The 18,566-nt window shown below is 46.8% G+C and overlaps 1 protein-coding gene across 2 annotated transcripts in view; it reads right to left on the reverse strand.

Annotated features, from left to right (window-relative positions):
- The window catches only part of PAX3 (paired box 3), an 89,858-nt gene extending 71,727 nt beyond the window's left edge, over positions 1–18,131 (reverse strand). Inside the window, exons 1-4 of one of the 2 annotated variants that reach the window (XM_064485419.1) lie at positions 18,047–18,131; positions 16,527–16,762; positions 15,063–15,192; positions 13,770–13,904 (exon numbers count right to left, since the gene is read on the reverse strand). In XM_064485419.1, the coding sequence (XP_064341489.1) occupies positions 13,770–13,904; positions 15,063–15,192; positions 16,527–16,762; positions 18,047–18,131 (586 nt within the window). The remainder of the gene's footprint in view (positions 1–13,769; positions 13,905–15,062; positions 15,193–16,526; positions 16,763–18,046) is intronic. The other variant, XM_064485420.1, reaches the window with a different exon arrangement.
- Between the last annotated feature and the right edge of the window lie 435 nt (positions 18,132–18,566).

Below are 18,566 nucleotides of genomic sequence, written 5' to 3' on the forward strand. Positions count from 1 at the left end.
GTGGCTTAGTTTCAGTTTTTCTAAAAAGGGCAGACCCCATGACACAAGGGTGTGCCAGGGAATGAGCACCTTGACCTACACAAGCTCTGTGTGTTTCCACACTCTCTGACCACTTATTTGAGGCTCTGATGACACTAAGATGAGGTAGGTAGCCTTTCCTAGTCCCCATCTGGCTTTGTGCACAGGGTGCCCCCAAGAAACCCCAGCTGACACTTTCCACGGGCAGGAAGATGACAGGCAGGAGTCAAAGCCCAAACAATTCACTGACAAGAGCCCAGAAGCTGAATTCAAAGTGGGCCAGGCCTTGAGTTTCCACCCTGGCCTTCTACATGGAGCTGATTCCCTGTAGAGCGGGCCACTTTCCACACCCCAGGCACCCCCTCGTGCCTGCACTCTTAGGTCAGGCTCTTTGCAATTTCTGACCTGATGCTAAATCCTCAGCCCTCCATTTGCCTTCTTGTTTGAGACAAAAATTCAGCAAGTAGTCAGAGCTTGGCAGGGCCAGTGACCACAAGCAGACATTGGCTTCAAGTAAGAAACGATAGAAGCTGCCTTTCTACTGCCCTCTGATAAATGTGTGTTGCGTGCATTCAAGCCCCGGATGTGCCTCGTCTGCGGAGAAGCCAAGCAAATCTACCACCTGGAAAGTTTCCACCCTGGATAGCTTCCTAAATCATATTCTGCCCTGGCGCAGTGTAGGTTCCCCGGAGGCACTGTGACGAGACCTCATTTATTCCCGAGACCTCCTGAAACGAACTCCCAGGCCCCTTTAGAAATGGTCTGAGAGGATGTTAGAAGTTCCCCCAAATTTCCAAAATATAACCAACAATTCCAGACCCTGAGATCCCATTCACTTGGGAATCATGCAATGGAAAGTTGAAGTGTTTCCCTCAAATGAATTCATGGGTCTCTTTTTATTTTAAGAAGTTGCAGGTCTAAAAATCAGAAGAGAAGGGACAGCTCTCCCACCGAAACCCCTGCTCCCTGATATTCAGCCAGTTCCCCAGAGAATGGCTCTGCCTGCTCCCTCCCTGCACCTGTGTGAGGAGACCAGCACGGCTGCCTGAGCGTGTGTTGAGAATCGAAAGTTTGGTTGCTCTGCTGATGTGGACTTGAAACCCACCTGCTTTATATGGTCTAGCTTTCTGTTGAGGACATCACAGCAACTTGACAAATCTCAATTTTCCTCGTTGGGATTAACTCTCCCAAGCCCCTCCTTCCTACATGGAGTGCTGCATACTTTTGCAGATAGTAATCAAATGTCACAAATTATGGGTCTGATTCAATCCAAATTATGCACAGAGCTGGGAGGTGGTGAGTGGGGGGGGGCGCTTTTGATTCCTCTCAGCTCTTCGCAGATGCTCTAAATGCCAGCCTGTTCACATCCCTGACTGATCCCTTTAGATTTCCATAAGTCAGAGGAGAAGCAGAAGGAGAACCCAAGGCACCCAGCTAGCTGTTTCTGTTGAAGCACAGACAAAAGTTCTGGCGTTAGGAGAGCACGCCTTCCTGCCTCGTGCTCTGTAGAACAGCGCTACACGCTGTGAGGCTGGCTGCGGGAACAGTCAAGAAAGAAGACTTGTTTCTGTTTTTCCGTTATTTTTAAAAACTGAATGAAGATTTTGATTTTCAAAAGTAAATCCTTAGCCCCAAACTTGTTCTCCTGTTTCTGAAAGGCCCAGTCCTAAGAAGGAATGACTTGAAACATTGATTTTATAATATTTGTTGCTGTTCACAGCTCCAGGTTTCTCAGGGGAGTTTGGAGAGGGTTGTTTTTCTCAGTAGTCGGAGCACAGTTCTTTCTGGCTCACTTTGTAGACTTGAACTTCCAGCTTAGGTAAGCCAGGTACTCAGCAGCATCAACAACTGAATTCCTGAGCATCAGATTTAAGGGAAAATAGGTTGAAATGATTTGAGGGAGGCAAGGTATGTGCAAAAACATAAGAGGTCTTTTGTGCCTATAAGGGAATGCATACATCCCCCTAAAAGTTCATAAAATTAAAAACTAGTCTTTCCCGAACTCAAGAAACCCCTAGAGCATCAGGCCAGCACTTTTCAAAAATTAGGAATACAAACTATGTTTTATTTTTCATAATCTGCACTCTTACTCATTCAAACCTAACTTGGTAACCCTGAAAGACAATTTCTCTTTTGTAACTAAACAATCAGAATAAGTTGTCTCTGAATAGCTCTAACGCTAGCCATCACTTTTTCAGCACAGAAAGAAAAATAAGTAAAGATGCTTAAATTCATGTACCATTTTTGATGGAGGTGAAGTGAAATAAGCAGTAGATAAGAAAAAAATAAAAAAAAACAAAAAGAGGAACCAATAAGGCAAAGCAAAAAGCTCTCCTTGGATTTAGAGAATGTCCCGTTTAGAGAAATACCAGAATATTAGAGGAGCTTCCTTAGCAGAAATTTCAAAACCTTTGCCCCTACCAACGTACAGTGGTAGAAGGAAGTGTCTCGTTTTTCTCGTGCAGGTGGCCACAGGCAAACATGCGCACACTCCATGTTTGCTAAGCATTTCTCCACCGTTTGTTCCCAGTGCAGAACCCAATCCACCAAAGCTATCAAAATCACAGATGCCATTCCCTTTGCCTCTCCCACAGTGGAATTATTTTGCAAATAAACTCACACATGTGCCAAATGGTGCTGTTAGGGCAGAAACACTCTAAATGCTGTTGAATGAACAATCATTTGTCAGTAGGTTGGAGTACTATGCTGCTACACAAACAGGCTGAGGAGACCCTCAGATCCTGACATGGAGTGACTGCAGAGGTATATTCTAAGGTGGGGGTGGGGGAAGCGAGGTGCAGAATAGTTTCTACAGTGGACTACCACTTGTGCAAAGGAGGAGAGACTATTTTTAAGAGTGAGAGAGAGAGAGAAATTTAATTGCTTGTTTATGCAAACTCTCTGGAAAGATAGCCAAGATATTGAGGGACCCGGGTGGGAGGAAAACATCCTTTTCTATCTTTAAAATTTTGTTTTCCTTCCACTTTTATTGAGATATAATTGACATACAGCACCGTATACTCTTTTTTTCAGTGAGGGTAGGGGGTTAGGTTGTATGTATTTTTTTTTTTAACAGAGTTACTGGGGATTGAACCCAGGACCTCATGCTTGCTAGGCACACACTCTGCCACTGAGCTATACCCTCCCTCTCTTCTATCTTTTGAATTATGTACAGAGTCAAGGTTTTACCCAGCCAAAAATAAATATGATGATTTAAGAATACAATCTGACAAAGCACATATTTTTCACTTGAGTGTCTGGATGGACAAGAGGGCAATCCTTGGGATAAAAGAACACTTCCCCTTTGAGGCTGAGAGTTGGCCCCCATAATCCAGGAGTCCCCTTGCCTCTCAAAGCCTTCGGGGGTCCAGCAGAGTCCAGAAGGAAGGCCCAGGGCTCGCCAGCAAATTTTTATCAGTTCACTGGGGGCCGGCCGGCCGGCCAAGGAACCCGGGCTGCCTGCTGTGACGCCTAAGCCGTGACAGCTGCGTAAACTGGCGGTGCCCCAGCCTGACCTACTGCAGAGACAGGTCAGCCCAGTGCATGCGGGGATAAGAAAACAACCTTCCTTCTCTCCAGCGGCTCCACTGCCAAGCTGCTCCAGCGGGAGAACCACAGGGCAGGAGCCCGCCAGCCCCCACACGTCTTACAAGCCAGGCTACTCTCTATTCTCCCTCGCATCACACCCCAATCACACAGAAGCCCCAAGCGTTGGGGGCTGGATAGAGGGAAACTGAATAGAGAGGTCACTGAAATGTATCCTCCAGCTTAACAAATGCTGTTTTGCAAAGTTTCCTTAATATTTCTGAACGCAAATTTTAAAGGAGAGGGATTAAGAAGAATCACGCAGAAAGAAAGAATGCACACAATCTCACTTGAGGAGCTATAAAGACATTTACGAACAATGAAGCCGGCTGAAGAAGGGATGAAATGAGACATTATACAAACACAGTTCTACAAAATGAAGGCTTGCAACAGGATTTCAGGAGTAAGAACGTATGTGTGAGATCCGTTTTCCAAAAGCAACTTGTTTGTCCATCCAGCGGGGGGTGAGGGAGGGAATCTGTGCAAACAAATGCACAAACAAAACAAAGAAATGTTTGATTTGGAAGAGTTTTAAGTAACCAAGTTAGCCTAAGAGAGAAAAGTAATCTTTATAGAACTGGGAGAAAAAGTGACTAAGAACTATCTTTTGACATCTCAGTGGATGGTTTTCGAATTTTACTATTTTTTTCAAATCTATTAAATCAATAAAGCCTATTGTATTAAAGGGTTTCTTATCAACTCAACTCAATTTTTTTGACTCAGTAAAAGTGTACTTTGTCAGGGGGTTGGGGAGGCGATGTGCGCGTGCGTGGGTGCATGTATGTATGTTGGTCTTCATTGTTGCTCCTAAGCCTGAGTTAAGCTTTTATCTGCCCTTGGGCAGAGCCCATCTGCCAGGAGACTAGTCGCTTTCTGCATGTTCAGAGGGTTTTTTCCCCCAAGATTTTGAGTTTTCCTATGAGAGAAATATAACTTGCCTCTTCTCATTTTATTTTCATATCACCCTGGGAAATTGGTATGAGGTGCCCCCATCTTACCAGACATCAAAACTGAAGTTCAAGGGGTCACACCTGAAATATGCTTGGTCTCAATGTTAGAGCAAAATTAGGGATGCAAGAAGAGACCACTTTTACCTTGGATACAATGCTCTTATAAGGCAAGCAAAGACATGAAAAAAGACTTTGGGGTGTGTTTAAGTCAGGCAAGAAACATTTAATTGCTTAAGGGAACCTCAGTCAGGAAACTAGCCAAGTAGGAATCCAGAAAGAAGGAACCTGTTGCTTTATTTAATAATAAAATGAATTGGACCAATTAATTTTCTCTGGTTCAGGTTAAGCTCAACCATGGTAATTGGGAGACACACATACACACCCTCTGGCCAAGATTTTCCTAATCATGATACTGTACTTAAATATTGGAAGAATTTTAAAATATATGTTTGAAAGTAGACTCTATGAGTCTATAATTGTTTTAAAATAAGATTTAAAAAATAGACCCTGTAGAGGAAACAAAAATGATGTTAATATTCCCAGACAATGCCTAAGTGCATGCTAACTGGGTAAGGTAATGCTTATATTAGGGTTTGCCGAAATAATAATAATACGAAGAATACGAAGAATACGAAGAATACGAAGAAGAAGTAGAAGAAGAAGAAGAAGAAGAAGAAGAAGAAGAAGAAGAAGAAGAAGAAGAAGAAGAAGAAGAAGAAGAAGAAGAAGAAGAAGAAGAAGAAGAAGAAGAAGAAGAAGGAGGAGGAGGAGGAGGAGGAGGAGGAGGAGGAGGAGGAGGAGGAGGAGGAGGAGACGATATAAGGGTATGGTAGCTGTCCTTTTAGCATATCTGTGTACCTCTAAAAATCACAAGCCTACAAATGTAGGCTTTTTGTTAAAAATGTAAGTTTGTACGTGACCATATAAGCATTAACTATGAAATTATACCAACTCCATGTTGCAGGATAAGTTACACACAGCAATTAACTTTCCTTTCTTAGCCATTCTCTCCTAACTTACTTATTGTTTCCATCTAATGACATAAAGCCAAGTACATTTAGTTCTGCAGTTGTTTCCACAAGTATGCCTACCATCCAATTGTAAAATTTTTGAAAATTTACATTTAATCTACGTAAAACTATACCATTCAAATTCTCAATATGATCCTGAAAAATTTTAAATGCTGAAAATTGGTGATATTTCTTCTCCCTCAATACTATACTAGTTAGCCAAGAAGAATCTCCCATCCTTGTCACAAAGTATTTTGATCAGCTATTTTAAAATAGAATCCAATGGAATTAGATCCAGAATGAGTGGGAAATTGGCTCCTAGAATCAAGAATTTATATTAATCTACTGTTGTAGATGTAGTAAATCTGCACCTCCCCCCCCCCAAAAAAAACCACAAGAGTCAAAAAATCACTAAATGAGGTTAAGGAGACAAATATATGGCTAGTTGGCCTATCATGATTTCTAATTTGTTTTACTGGCGAAGATTCATTTCCTAGTCACTGCAGTAAGAAGGAAGACATAAAAACTCAGACTACTTTGATCGAGCTGCTTCAACCCAAAGAAAAGGGATTCTTTGTTGTCTTTGTTCGTTTGTTTTTAACTTAAAATGCAGCAGCAAAAATTTAAATGCTACAAACTTTGCTGTATTCGATGTACAAGGTAAAATCCTTTCTGATGATTTTTTTTTCTAGGAGATATGTGCATCAAATCAAGTTCTAAATTTGATCGCATTGTCCTTTGTTGACATACAATTACTTATTTAAAGAAAAGTGGCTGTTTCCATGGCAGGAATTATGTTAGTCTCTTCTTAGTTTTTATCAGGAAGGAAGGGAAACAGATAATTAAAGAAGAGACTTCATAAAGCCCATTATTCCTCAAGTGTCTTCAACAACTACTTCCCATGGTTTTCATAGCTCCCTTTGACAATGGTAACGTTTCAAATTCATCTCTCTTAAATAAATGGTTTTTAAATGTTAATGAGCATTTTGATAACTGTACATGTCCCAGTTACAAACTGGAAATTCTATATATTCTGTTCATTAGAGAGCACAACCTCAGTGGTATTGGAGATCAGTGTTTGGCCCAATAGTGCAGAGTAGAGCTGAAAACTGAGCTGTAACACTCTCTACCTGAGACTGGCAGGAATGGGCAAGAAAATCCTTCTCAACAGAGCAGAGGACTGTCCTCTGTTCCCACTGTGCTGTGCATCTTCCAAGAGAACAGCAACTTCTGAAATTCCCTGTCACTTTCTCTGACCACAATCCCCTAGCTAAAGGCAGCTAGTTTTTTTTTTTTTTACTAATAATATCACATTTTTATTTACTGTTTTCCAGCCTTATTGAAATATAATTGACATAAGCCAGTTGTTGAGTCAGTAATTCTGCCTTGGTATTGAGATCAGGCCCCACTTGGAGCATGACTCTGCTGTCCCCCTGGCAGTATATGAACACATAGCCTGATATCCAAGGGGAAAAAGTCACTTTAACTCTGCAAGTATATGAAATATACATGTACATGGAAAATACAACAGAGAACTCTCTAAGGCTGCATCTGGACCAAGGACAAAGTAACCATAATAGATCTGAGCTGATTCACTTCCAGCTTAATCTATTTCAGGCAGCTGTCCCACATAGCAATGGTTGGGACTATTTCAAAGAACATTTGAGCACAGGTAGATTATTAATTAATTGGGAGACAATAATAGAAAATATTAGAAAATACTCACTAATGATTCTGACTCTGTATGTCAAGATTTATCTTGTTCAATAGTGAACAAGGAAGAGTAAAAAAAAAATAATTAAAACAAAGTGAAATAAAAATAAAACCCTATGCATAATTATTTAATATTGAAATAAACACAGTTGGGGAAAGGGATTCAGAAAATCCCCCACACAGGCAGATCCATGATGCTCAGCTGAATATTCAAAACCGGAATCTGGCATAAATTTCACAACCTCAGTTAGAATGATTTGTTGGAATTTGCAAATTAAGCACAGAGATGCTATTTCCAAAGATCCTTTTCAGGAATTTCAGCTCTCATAATAAAAGAGAAATCAATCCAAATATATTGAATTCTTAAACCAAAAAAAAGTCAAATAGTTCATCTAAAAATCAACAGCCAAAAAATCATAAAATTATTCAGGGAAATTTTTTCCCTAGCATTCAACAGCACTGCTAAATGTGAATTGGGAAACCGTGCTGTTACCTCAAATCCTGATGATTCTAGAAAGTGTAATCCATAGAACGAATAAACTATAAACTTTTTTGTGTGTGCAACTGGGTATAGTTTACTGCCAGTATAATTTATAGTGACCGACTTATAAATAAACTTTAACGATGCACAAACTATACACACAAACAAACGCATATCTGGTCCTACATTATAGGAGGTTTAAAAATATACATGGGACTCTATCTATAAACACAAAAATTGTGGAAACACATGTAGAGAAATGCAGTCAATATAACTCCCAGTTTCCTGTGTATTTAATTATTCCCCACCTAGTTTTACATAAAACTCTGACATCTTTCCTTTACATCATTCTAGTTTGGAAGGCAATTTCAGTGAAACTTCCATTTTTTAGAAAGTTAGTGACATGCGATCTTAGCTTCCATGCCTCCCACCACCTTCCCCAAAATGAGGATCTATATGATGATAAACTCACCCTCTTCGCCTAAGTTCTAAACAAGAAATCACCATAGGATAATTAAAAACACTCCATGAATCTCTCCTCTACAAACCTATGACATGTAACTGCTTTCGGTTCCTATTTCTTAAAGAGAATTTGGTCAATCCTCCTTAGCGGTTTCAGAGGAAAAGGAGGATTTTCCAAGACAGATAAGTTGAAATGATCCCGCTTTGATCTCAGTGGTTAAGAATCCCACACAATGGAAGATGGCCACTGAGGGGCCTCGATCCTGGCCTTTTAATGCGTAACAATGGTATCAACAAACAGCTACTTAATCAATATTTGGCCAGAGCTGCTGAAAACTTCCTTTTCAGATTTTAATTCCTAGTTGTAAAACAACCCCAGAGCAGCCAGTGAGATAAGGCATTAAACTGACTGCTTAATTGCCTTTTAGTGTCTTGTTAGTTATCTATGTACATTCTTAATGGTTCTTTAATCTTTATTTACCCGCATAAATAAGTTATCTGTTGTAGGACCCAATCGAACTGAATCGTCTCTGCCCTAGCCCTGGCCAAACTCTCCCAGCGTTTGCATGATGTTCTTGTTGAGGCTTTTAATATTCATCGGCCATTTATTTATGTACAACTTAAACATTTAACCTCCTGGTTAGGAAGGATTTTTTTTTTTTTTTGGTCCCTAAAATATATCTATTCATGAATGTTGAACCTGGGTTCACCTGATTGATTTCCACATATTCCACTCCCTGAACCGAGGAGCACTTGCTGGTTCCGCCTCACCGCCCCCATGGGTTTTATTGCGCAGCCCTGGGGACTCTTAAATGACCCTTCAGTAATTATTACGCACTTGAAGCCCCTACGTCTCCGTTCCGGTGCTATCAACAATCAAATCAAACTTCAAAATAAACATACAATTTCAAGCATTAATTAGAATATCTGCATGTTTTCAATAAGGCTAGAAAGCAATCATGCAGTAGTCAACCAAACAAAACAAGCCAGCGAAAAAGAAAAGAGCTACGCTCCGAACTCTGGTGTTTCTTTTTAAATCCTCCCATCAGGAAAATCGTTGCCGCTGCATCCTTGTAAACGCAGTGCTGTGTTTTAATCCAAGTTCTGATACTTCCAATACATTTTAAAGTGGGTGCTATTTCCTTGTTGAGTACTGTAAGGGCTTCAGAAAACAGGAAATTTACCCAAAAGACTAGAGACGACTTGGGAATTAAATTCGTGATTCTGACAAGTGGATTTGGGGAGTGGGCCGTCCACTTTAATAAAGGTTCCAATGCCACGAACGTAAGATCTTACAGCTCATGATTTTTAATCTGTGTGAAAGTTCCTCCCTCACCCTCGCCTGCCTCTCCCCCTCCTCCATTCCTCGCGCCAAAACTCGGGGGAGGGAGAAGAGACGGCCTTCGGTTCCCCTCGATTTCAGTAGCCTTCCCGTTAAGGATAAACTGCTCTTTTCATGATTCCACTGGAAATGAAATACTTCCAGGATCTTTCAAACGTCTGTGCGTTTTTAATTGCTTTAAATTATGCCCTGCTGAAAAGTTGATCTCGCCCTCGTTAATTTTAGAAACGCTCATAAGTTTATAAACTGGAGCAAAACTTTTGTCACTTTTACTTTCTCACATCCAAAAAACAAAACAAAAAAAAAGTACTGTTTTCCATAAATGTCAACTAGAAAGGGAGCGATATGAAAGGAGTGTAAGCTCCAACAGACCTATGCCTGGGGTCTCTTGGCTCAATCTTTGAAATTGTTGCAAACCTCCCACGCTCACTGGTGATTCTTAAAAGGAGTAGAGTCCCATGAAAGTGTATCTCCAGCCCCAATCAAAACATCAATTTGGCAATCTGGCCTCTCTCCCCCTGCACTCCCGAGCTGCCACTTCAAAGCCACTGCAACAAGTCAGTAATTGTAACTTTGCATCTAAATATTTAAGCGAGAGTCTTGCAGTCGCGTGTCCATTTACAGTCCTCATCTGTCCTCTAATTCCATTACAGCACAAAGCAAAAATGTTTCCCAAAACTCACAAACAGGGAAAGCGTCACCCTGCTGGTGGTGGTGGTGGTGGAGGAGGAGGAGGAGGAGGAGGAGGAGGAGGAGGAGGAGGAGGAGGAGGAGGAGTTGATGAAGGAGCAGTTTCTATTGATTAGTCACTGCTTTTGTGTTAAGGGCTTTCTTTAAAATAAGAAAAAAAAAATGGGGGGAGGTTGCAGAAATTTCACTAATGTGAGCCTCGGGCAAGGAAGGGGGGAAAAAGAGGAGAAGAAGGGGGGGAAAGCGGGCTGTGTCTAGATGAAAGTGAGAAGGACATAAAGGAGGCAATTGAGTCGGCTGCAGCCCGGCGAGCTAAGCTTCGAGCCGGCCGGAGCGCAGGGGAGGGGGCAGCGCGGCGCTTTGGCTCAGGGCGCAGGAGTGGGGGCCGGCCCATTGTGGAGGCGCCCGCGGGCCCGCTCGGCCGCGCCGGGGGACGAACAGAGGCGCCCATTGAGTGGCCGCAGCGTGGGCCTTGCCCACAGCCCCCGATGCTGCGACCGGGGTTTAGTTCCTCCGGCTGCGCCTGTTCGGCTCTCGGTGCTGACTAGGGGCGAGAGAGGGTGGGTAGGGGGGAGGTTAAGGGAGGGCGGTTCCTGGCCGCCCAACCCTCTCCTTCCACCAGAGCAAAAGAGCTGGAAGGACAGACCCAAGAAGGGCGCAAAGCGTCTATTGCGCGCCAGGGCGCACGGCCCAGAGCGCGCCGGGTCCCTCCGCAGCGCTGCTCTTGGATTGGGCAAGGGACAAGGGAAAGTTGGGAAGGTGAAAGGGGCCATCTAGAAAAAAGGGCAAGACGCTGGAGACAAGAACGAGGGCGGTTCGATCTCCTTCAGGGTACCTCTGTGTCCTAGTGTCTGACAAGTAAAAAGATGTACCCGAGAAAGCCAGTCTCTCCAACATCCGGCAGGCCGGAAAGGAATTTGGAACCTCCAGAGAGAGAGCACGCCGCCCTGGTCAGGCGGACCCTGGACCCAAACGTCCCTCCTCAGCCAGGCTCTTCCCACCTCGCCTGGGCTCTCATAGCCTTTTATCGACATTCAATCTATTTTCCAAACGGGACAGCCTGGGACTGTTTGAGTCCCGAACAGCAGAGGGAATTTTGAGAGGGTTTCTAAACTTCCCTTCAAACTCCACTCCACTGTGTCCTTTCTCTGGGCCCCTCTTGCCCTCCGGGGCTCATCTGGAAATGGAGCTAGAGGCACTGAAGAGACTGACGCTGCATCTTCCTTGACAGCCCCAAATTAAATTAGACTTCAGCCTCCGAGGTGTGTATAAGTGTGTGTTTTCAACGGTTCAGCCCCCGCTGGGGAGAATACTCTGATTTTAAAAATGGTAGCAATTGCCCTTGAATGGCAGCGGGCCCAGCTAGACGGCCCAAAAGACTAGAAACATTTTGTAGGTGAAATGGCCACTTTTTCCACGCTGGAGAGTCCATAAAACTTCCTGGCGCAGCAGCTATTGGGTCTCATTGAATAATTCATCCCTCATTGCAAGCCCATAATGTCTATTCTCGGCCCTTTGTGGGGCTGTTTTCTCTTCTTTTCTCCTTGAATTATAAAAAGGTTGCCTTCCTTTGTTCACATCAAGCTGCTGGGAGCGGGAGCTTTGTCTGGGCCGAGCTAAAGTGTGAGTTTCAATGGACTCTCCAGGCTTTGTCTCCCAAGTTCATCTCCAAGTGTAGATTGTGTAGAGAAGGCCTTCTTTGTAAAAGCTGGAAAAGTTGTACAAATGTTTGACCAGCTCATTTGGGGCGTTTTGTCTCCCGGTCCTCGGATGCTGGTGCTGCGAGGGAGCTGCCGGTCTGCCGCGCAGGCGCCTCCAGCAACAAGTAGCAAAGCCTTGCCCCCTCCACCTACCCTCCCAAGCCTCTCTTACCCACTGGGCTCATTGCCCCGCTGCCTTCAGGGGCCTGTTGGGTTTCAGGTTGGCTGGTTTCTTGCCTTCATCCCTCCCCAATACCTCCATGTTGCATCTAGACCTGGAATAAAAGCCGGGGTGTCTTCTCAGAGACCAAGGCAGAAACTCACCTCTCCAAAAGGAGGGGCTTAAACTGAGTCCCTGTGAAGCCCCTACTTTAAAAGGAGGGAGAAAAAAAAAAAACAGCATATGTATCTCCCTGCTCAACCTGCCTTGAGTTTTGGTGTCTTTTCTTGATTGCCTGTGTGTGCTAGAATGGCCAGGCTTCTGTTCATACCTAAAATCAGTGGTTTGGATTTGCCACATCTAAATTTAAGTGTCCTTTCGAGGTTGTGTGCAAATTTTGCATTGATTTGTAAAGCTGTGGCTCGGGGGACCAGCGGTCTGCCCAAGAGTTGGGAAAAGAAGCGACCAGCTTCCCGACCCACTCTCCTACCTTGGACGCCACTGGCTGAGGGCTCAGACCCAGCTGGTCGAAGTGGGTGACCGCTCCAATCCCCTCTGGAAAGCCACCTGCCCTTCCACAGCAACTCTAAAGTCAACTCAGCCCAACTAAGTCCCGAGTCCAGGCACAGGAAGGCCGCGCGTGGGCGGGGGCACCCGGCGACTCTCCGCGCCTTTAAAGGGGCGCAATCATCCCCAAGGCTAAAAGTGCTGAGACGCAAAACTACTGAGACCCTCCTGCTGCCCTGAGCCTTTCCCAGTTCAACTCCCACAAGGCTGACTTTCTTTTGTGGGAGTGGGGGGTACCTCTAGAGTCTGAAGATAACCCACATCTGGTCAAAGGGAAGCAGGCTGCACTTACGGCTCCGCGGAAGAGATTTTTCTCTCGAGGCTGGCAGATCGAAGCCAACAAGAAGCCAGTGGTCTGCACCCCTGAGCGGAGAAAGGGTGCTAGTTCTGCCCTAGAACCCAGATCCCTTCGGTTTGTAACCCAGAACTTAGACTTGTTTGACTTCCCAGACACACACAGCTCAAACCCTACCGAATTTGAAAACCAATTTAAAACAAAGGAAAAAACAGCCAACTTAACACATACACACTTCTAAGGCAATCAATGAGGTGCAACTTTGGAACGCCACTGCCTTAAAGAGTTTTGAGTCTCTCCATCTCCCGGTCGGGGTCCCAGCCCCCGTCCCTCTCCCTTTTTCTCTCCCTCCCCTCACTCTTCTGATGCAGGAAATTCTTTGGAGACCAGCGCCTTTCCTAAGGGCGCAAAAGTTCCTTTAACCTCTAGAGGTTCAACGGACAGTCCCCAGCCCCCCAAGCGCTCAGAGACGCCCAGTCCCGGATGCCTGAGGGCAAGAGGGCAGCCCCGCACCTAGAGCGCAGTTCGAAATTCTAGAGTCCGACAGGCTGCAAGTGGTGCGGAACAACGATTTATAAAATAGAAAAAAGAAAAAGAACAGAAAAGATTTTTGTGTTCATTGTAAGTGAGTCTCTGGTCTTTCACGTGAAGGCTCTTACCGGGGTGCAGTGGATGTGAGCGGGTAGAGACCTTCACACGAGCGGGGCCGCGCCGCCCTCAGGGCCCCCAGCGTCCGAGCGCCGTAGTCCGCCGGGTGCAGGCCCCCCGGGGCGCCGCCCCACGCGCCGCAGCTTACCTCGCTCGCTCAGGATGCCGTCGATGCTGTGTTTCGCCTTCTTCTCGCTCTCCTCTGCCTCCTTCCTCTCCAGGTCGGTCTCCTCCTCTTCTCCTTTCCCGAATTTACTCCTCAGGATGCGGCTGATGGAACTCACTGGGGGCGGGAGGAGGAAAGGAGCGCATACGACTGAGATTGCGGGACTGTGCTGGAGGGAGCCCCCAGTCCGAATCGGGGTGGGGGCAGGGGGCCTAGAAGGCCTGCCCTGTACAGCTGGCTTCTGTCTCCTTCTGCATCTTTGGGCATCCTCGCCCTTCCACCCCCTCCCCACTCAACACCCTCCACCCCTCATCACACAATCGGCTTGTAGGAACAGGGAGGCGGGAGCCTGGAAAGCTCGCACCGCCCCGATAGGGCCAGGAACCGCCGACTCTGTCCTCTCTCCCTGGTAGGAAGCGTTTCCCTTCTGGACTCCACAGACGGTTCTCTAGATCTCCAGACTAAGAGAATTCTCCTGCCAGCCCACATCCCCTCAACCTGAGGGCATTGAGCCCCGCGGTTCGCGTTGAGGGAGGAAGAATCAGAGCGGACCCGTCCCCTTCCATTCTATTCTTTTTGAGGCTATAAAGGGTTTAAATTTCAACTGCAGAATCGTTTCCTATTGTGAAAATCAAAAGAAAATGCACTCTCCCCCGTTTATTTTTTCCAGATTCCAGTGGAGTAAACAAATCCATGCTCTGAAATATCTTATTTTCGCAGGGGAAAAAAATGAGTTTCCTTTTAATTAAAAACAAACCCGCGCGCCCTCGCACTAGCTCTGCGCTCGCCCCTCTTTTCCCTCCGCCTCCCTCCCCGGCAGCCGGGGGCGCCGGCTGGTCCCTGGGACTCTCGGGGTGGGGGGAATCCCGGCCGTTGCCGAAGCCTCCCCTTTTCTGCGCACACGGCGAAGTCTGGATTGGTGCGGCCCCACTTCTCCCTTCGGTTGGGGTTACCAAAACATTTGTTTCTCTTTAAAAGGGAACATCAATATTAACAAACGCTTGGCCTCCACCTCGAGTTTCCTGCCGTGCCTTCTCGACAGAAATCCTGTTTGAGGAGCCCTCAGCGGCGGTCTCTCAACCCCAGGATAAGCAGCTCATCACCCCTCCATAAAACGTCAAAAATGTCTAGTTCATAAATATTTAAGAGACTTGGGAAGGGCCGGTCGCCTCCAGATAGCCTAGATTGATCACTGGGGTGATTATGGCTCAAACGACCTGCCTGGGTAATAGCGACCAACACTTGAGCCTCAAAAGACCTTAATGGGCCTAGTACCTGAGGGTACGGTGTTTCGATCACAGACTGCATCCTTGAGTAATTTGTCTCGAATTTCCCAGCTGAACATGCCAGGGTTCTCTCTTTTGTATTCCTCAATTTTCTTCTCCACGTCAGGCGTTGTCACCTGCTTTAAGAGAACAGGCAGGCAGGCGTTGGTACCCAGTCCTCTGGACCAGATGTGGCAGCCTTGCCGCCTCCGGGCCTGGCCAGACGCTCCTTCCTGTGCCCCGTGGGAAGGTCCCTCTAGTTAGCAAAAGGACCTCAACTCTCTGAGACAGTTTTCTTTAGAAAGGGGCAGACAGGAAACAATCCCACCCCGCAGCAGACTGGGCACTCTCCTTCCCAAATGAGCTCTCATAATCAGGATAAATTAAGAAGCATAACGTATTGCGGGAGAGTGCTATCTGATCCATGGAAATAAAGAAAGGCAACTCCTTACACTAAATCAGCAAGAAAACGAAACTAAAAAAGAAATGCTTGAAAGAGGAGCTGAAAAATCAAGTTAGATCTGCAACTTGTGCCTTTCCAAAGGAGCACAAGATTTTAGCTAAAGTGAAAAGCAAAATGAAATACAAAAGGTGAGTATCTAGGTTTTTTTAAACTATAGCAGGCAACAAATACGGATAATTTAAAAGACTGGCTCCTTTTTTCCCCAATAAAAGGAGTTTCCAGAGATTCTTAGAGAGGTTGCAAATGGGGGTGGCATTGGAGGAGAAGAGGCGGGTGTTTGGAAGTCTTCAGTTTACCAGAACTCTCCTTTGGTTTTGCCCTGTGGCAACCAGAAAATTATACTGAATTTCCCCCACATCCAGAAGAAAAGGCAGGCCCTATATGCCCCCCTCCCACTCAGCTCTGGCCTGTGTGGCTCTCTTTCTTTTTTTAAAGAGAAGCAAAATAATTTGAGGATAGCATCAAACTTCTTTTTAAAAAGTAAGTGGCTCATTACAAAGAAAAATCACTTTAGCTTTTGACTGCTTGAAGACACTTTGGACTGGAGGCGCCTGGGGACAGTAGTTGGCAGAGGAATCATTAGGGAACCAAAAGTGGCTCCTTGGATTAGTATTGGAAAGGGCAGTGCTGGGAGCTGGGAGGATCCTTGGGGAAGAACTCAGCAACAGGTAGGCACACACAGCTTGCACGCTTTAGGTTTTTGCCTGTTAAAATAATTTGATGAGGCTTTCAGGATTCTAAGGCATGAACAACAAATGTTTTATCCCTTTTGCAAAAAGGCTGGAGTTTTTCCTTAGCATTTATCAAGGAACACCAGCTCAGAGAGAAATCTAGTCCCTTCCCTTCACCTCCCAACACACACACACACACACACACACACACATACACACCTTCCCGGACTAGGAAAAATCTCCTCAGAAAGCTCCAGATGGCAGTCCTTGCCCCAGGGCTGCTCTTCCCTAACTCTGGACACCACAGATCAAAGGCCTCAGGGCCAGGCGGTGCACTCACCTTGGGCTTGCTGCCACCAATGGCACCGGGACGGATGGAGCCCGTCTCCTGATACCTGCACAAGATCTTAGAGACGCAGCCGTGGGACACGCGCAACTGGCGGGAGATGACGCAGGGCCGGATGCCATGGTGGGCCATCTCCACAATCTTGTGGCGGATGTGGTTGGGTAGTGGCCTGCCATTGATAAATACACCGCCGAGCTGGTTGACCCGGCCCTGGCCGAGGGGAGTGGACACTGGGAGCAGAAGGCGAAAAGAGAAGCAAACGGAAAGTCATTTTGGGAGAGGGGAGATGAACCCAACTAATTTCATACTCTTCTGGCCAATCGGCATGTTACAGCCTCAGCATTGAAACTGCTCAATTCAGGCTCCCAGAGCCAGACCCTATTCCAATCAACTTTGTTCAAATTATCAAGCAACTTGGAGGCACATAATCTTGTGTGAAGGGAGCAACCGGGGCAAAATAACTCTCCCCAGTGAAACTGCCCTCCCTTTGGGCCTAAGAAAGGGGAGAATTGCGGGGAAAGGAGACCCTGAGGCTGGTATAAAGTATATCTAATTCAAGGAACATCCTCCTGGCCAGGAGGCACTGGCCTCCAGTTCACACTGAACTCTGTCTAATTGGGGTGGCTTTCTTTCTAAGGGATTTGGAGGAGCTGACAGTCCTTCAGGTTTCCAGCTAAGAGCTAAGAGTGTTCCAGCCAAAGGTCAAAGAGGCTCCTGGAAGCAGGCCGCAGGTGGCAGCACGTGTCACCTGTTACACCTCGGGGACAGAGAAGACAGTCAGCTCTGCTTGCAGGCGTCCTCACCTCCTATGGTGCTCTGGGTTTTACGTTCTACTCTGGACCGACCGAGGGCCAAGGCCAGGAGCCTCCCCGTCAGCATCCCGACTCGGGCGCCCCAACCTCGTAAACTATCTAGAAAGTCTCCTTGCAAATCCTCCTGACTCCCCGGGATTCCAGAACCTTCAGGTTGACTGAAAAGCAGTTCCCCCGACGGGTTATGACAACTTTGAGATGCCTCTGGAGATGAATGGAACTCTAATTAATGAATCAATTAATACTAAAATTTCCAAGCACGATGCTGCGCGGCGTGTGCCACCACAACTTTGCACCGGCAGGAAAATCCTTCCGGAATTAACAAGACTTCGGCAAATATGGGAGCAGCTGGGACAGTTTTGAAGTGCCTTTGGGTGGAGAAAATGCGAAGAAGTTCCTTTCTGGTGCTCAGAAGTCGATTGATCCCTTCCCCACCACGGCATTTCCAAAACAACAGGGGAGAGCGGACCGGCCCCGGAGCAGGCCTGGTCTCCAAGCGCTGCGAGCTGTTACGAAGAGAGCGGCGCCCCGTTTGCCCAGGAAAAATCGAGTTGGGGGATCTCCCCCCGACTGCTCCCTCCTGGGTGGAAGTACCCCGGGAATGGGCTCCTGGACGCTCAGAGGAAGCTGCAGAGGCTCCGGGCCGGGTGGCGCTGCCTGGCCGCGGCCCGGGGTCCGCGCGGCGCTACGGCCTTTTCTTACCTTCCAGCGGGAACCCGCTGCGCGGGTAGTTCTGCCCCGGGCCCGGCCGCATCATCCTAGGCACAGCTCCGGCCAACGTGGTCATCCTTCGAGCAGCTTCGCTCGGAAATTATATTCCAGGTGAAGGCGAAATAGAAAGACGAGCTCTGCGCTGGTGACCCCCGGCAACTCCCCCGAGCTTGGGGAGCCCCTCCCCAAAAAGGCTGGAGAGAGAGGGAGAGACACGGAGAGGGGGGCTACTCGCTCCTAGTCCAGAGAGAGGCTCGAGATGGAACCGGGGAAAGGGGCGGGCAGGGAGGCCCAGAGTCCAGGGTCCTGAGCCCGAGGCGGAAAAGTTTGGTGCGAGTCTGGGTGAGCGGCCCCGCGGCTGGGGGCGCTGGGGAGGGGGTTCCGAGCGCCGCGACGAGCCGGGGAGTGGGGGTGGGAGCGGGAGGGCGGCCGGCCTGAGTCTCCTCCCGTCGTGACACCGAGTGCAGGGATCCGGGCTCGGGAGCATTTATTAGTTCTTTCACCCAAAGCT

The sequence above is a fragment of the Camelus dromedarius genome, chromosome 4 (assembly GCF_036321535.1).
Source record: "Camelus dromedarius isolate mCamDro1 chromosome 4, mCamDro1.pat, whole genome shotgun sequence".
Lineage (NCBI taxonomy): Eukaryota > Metazoa > Chordata > Mammalia > Artiodactyla > Camelidae > Camelus > Camelus dromedarius.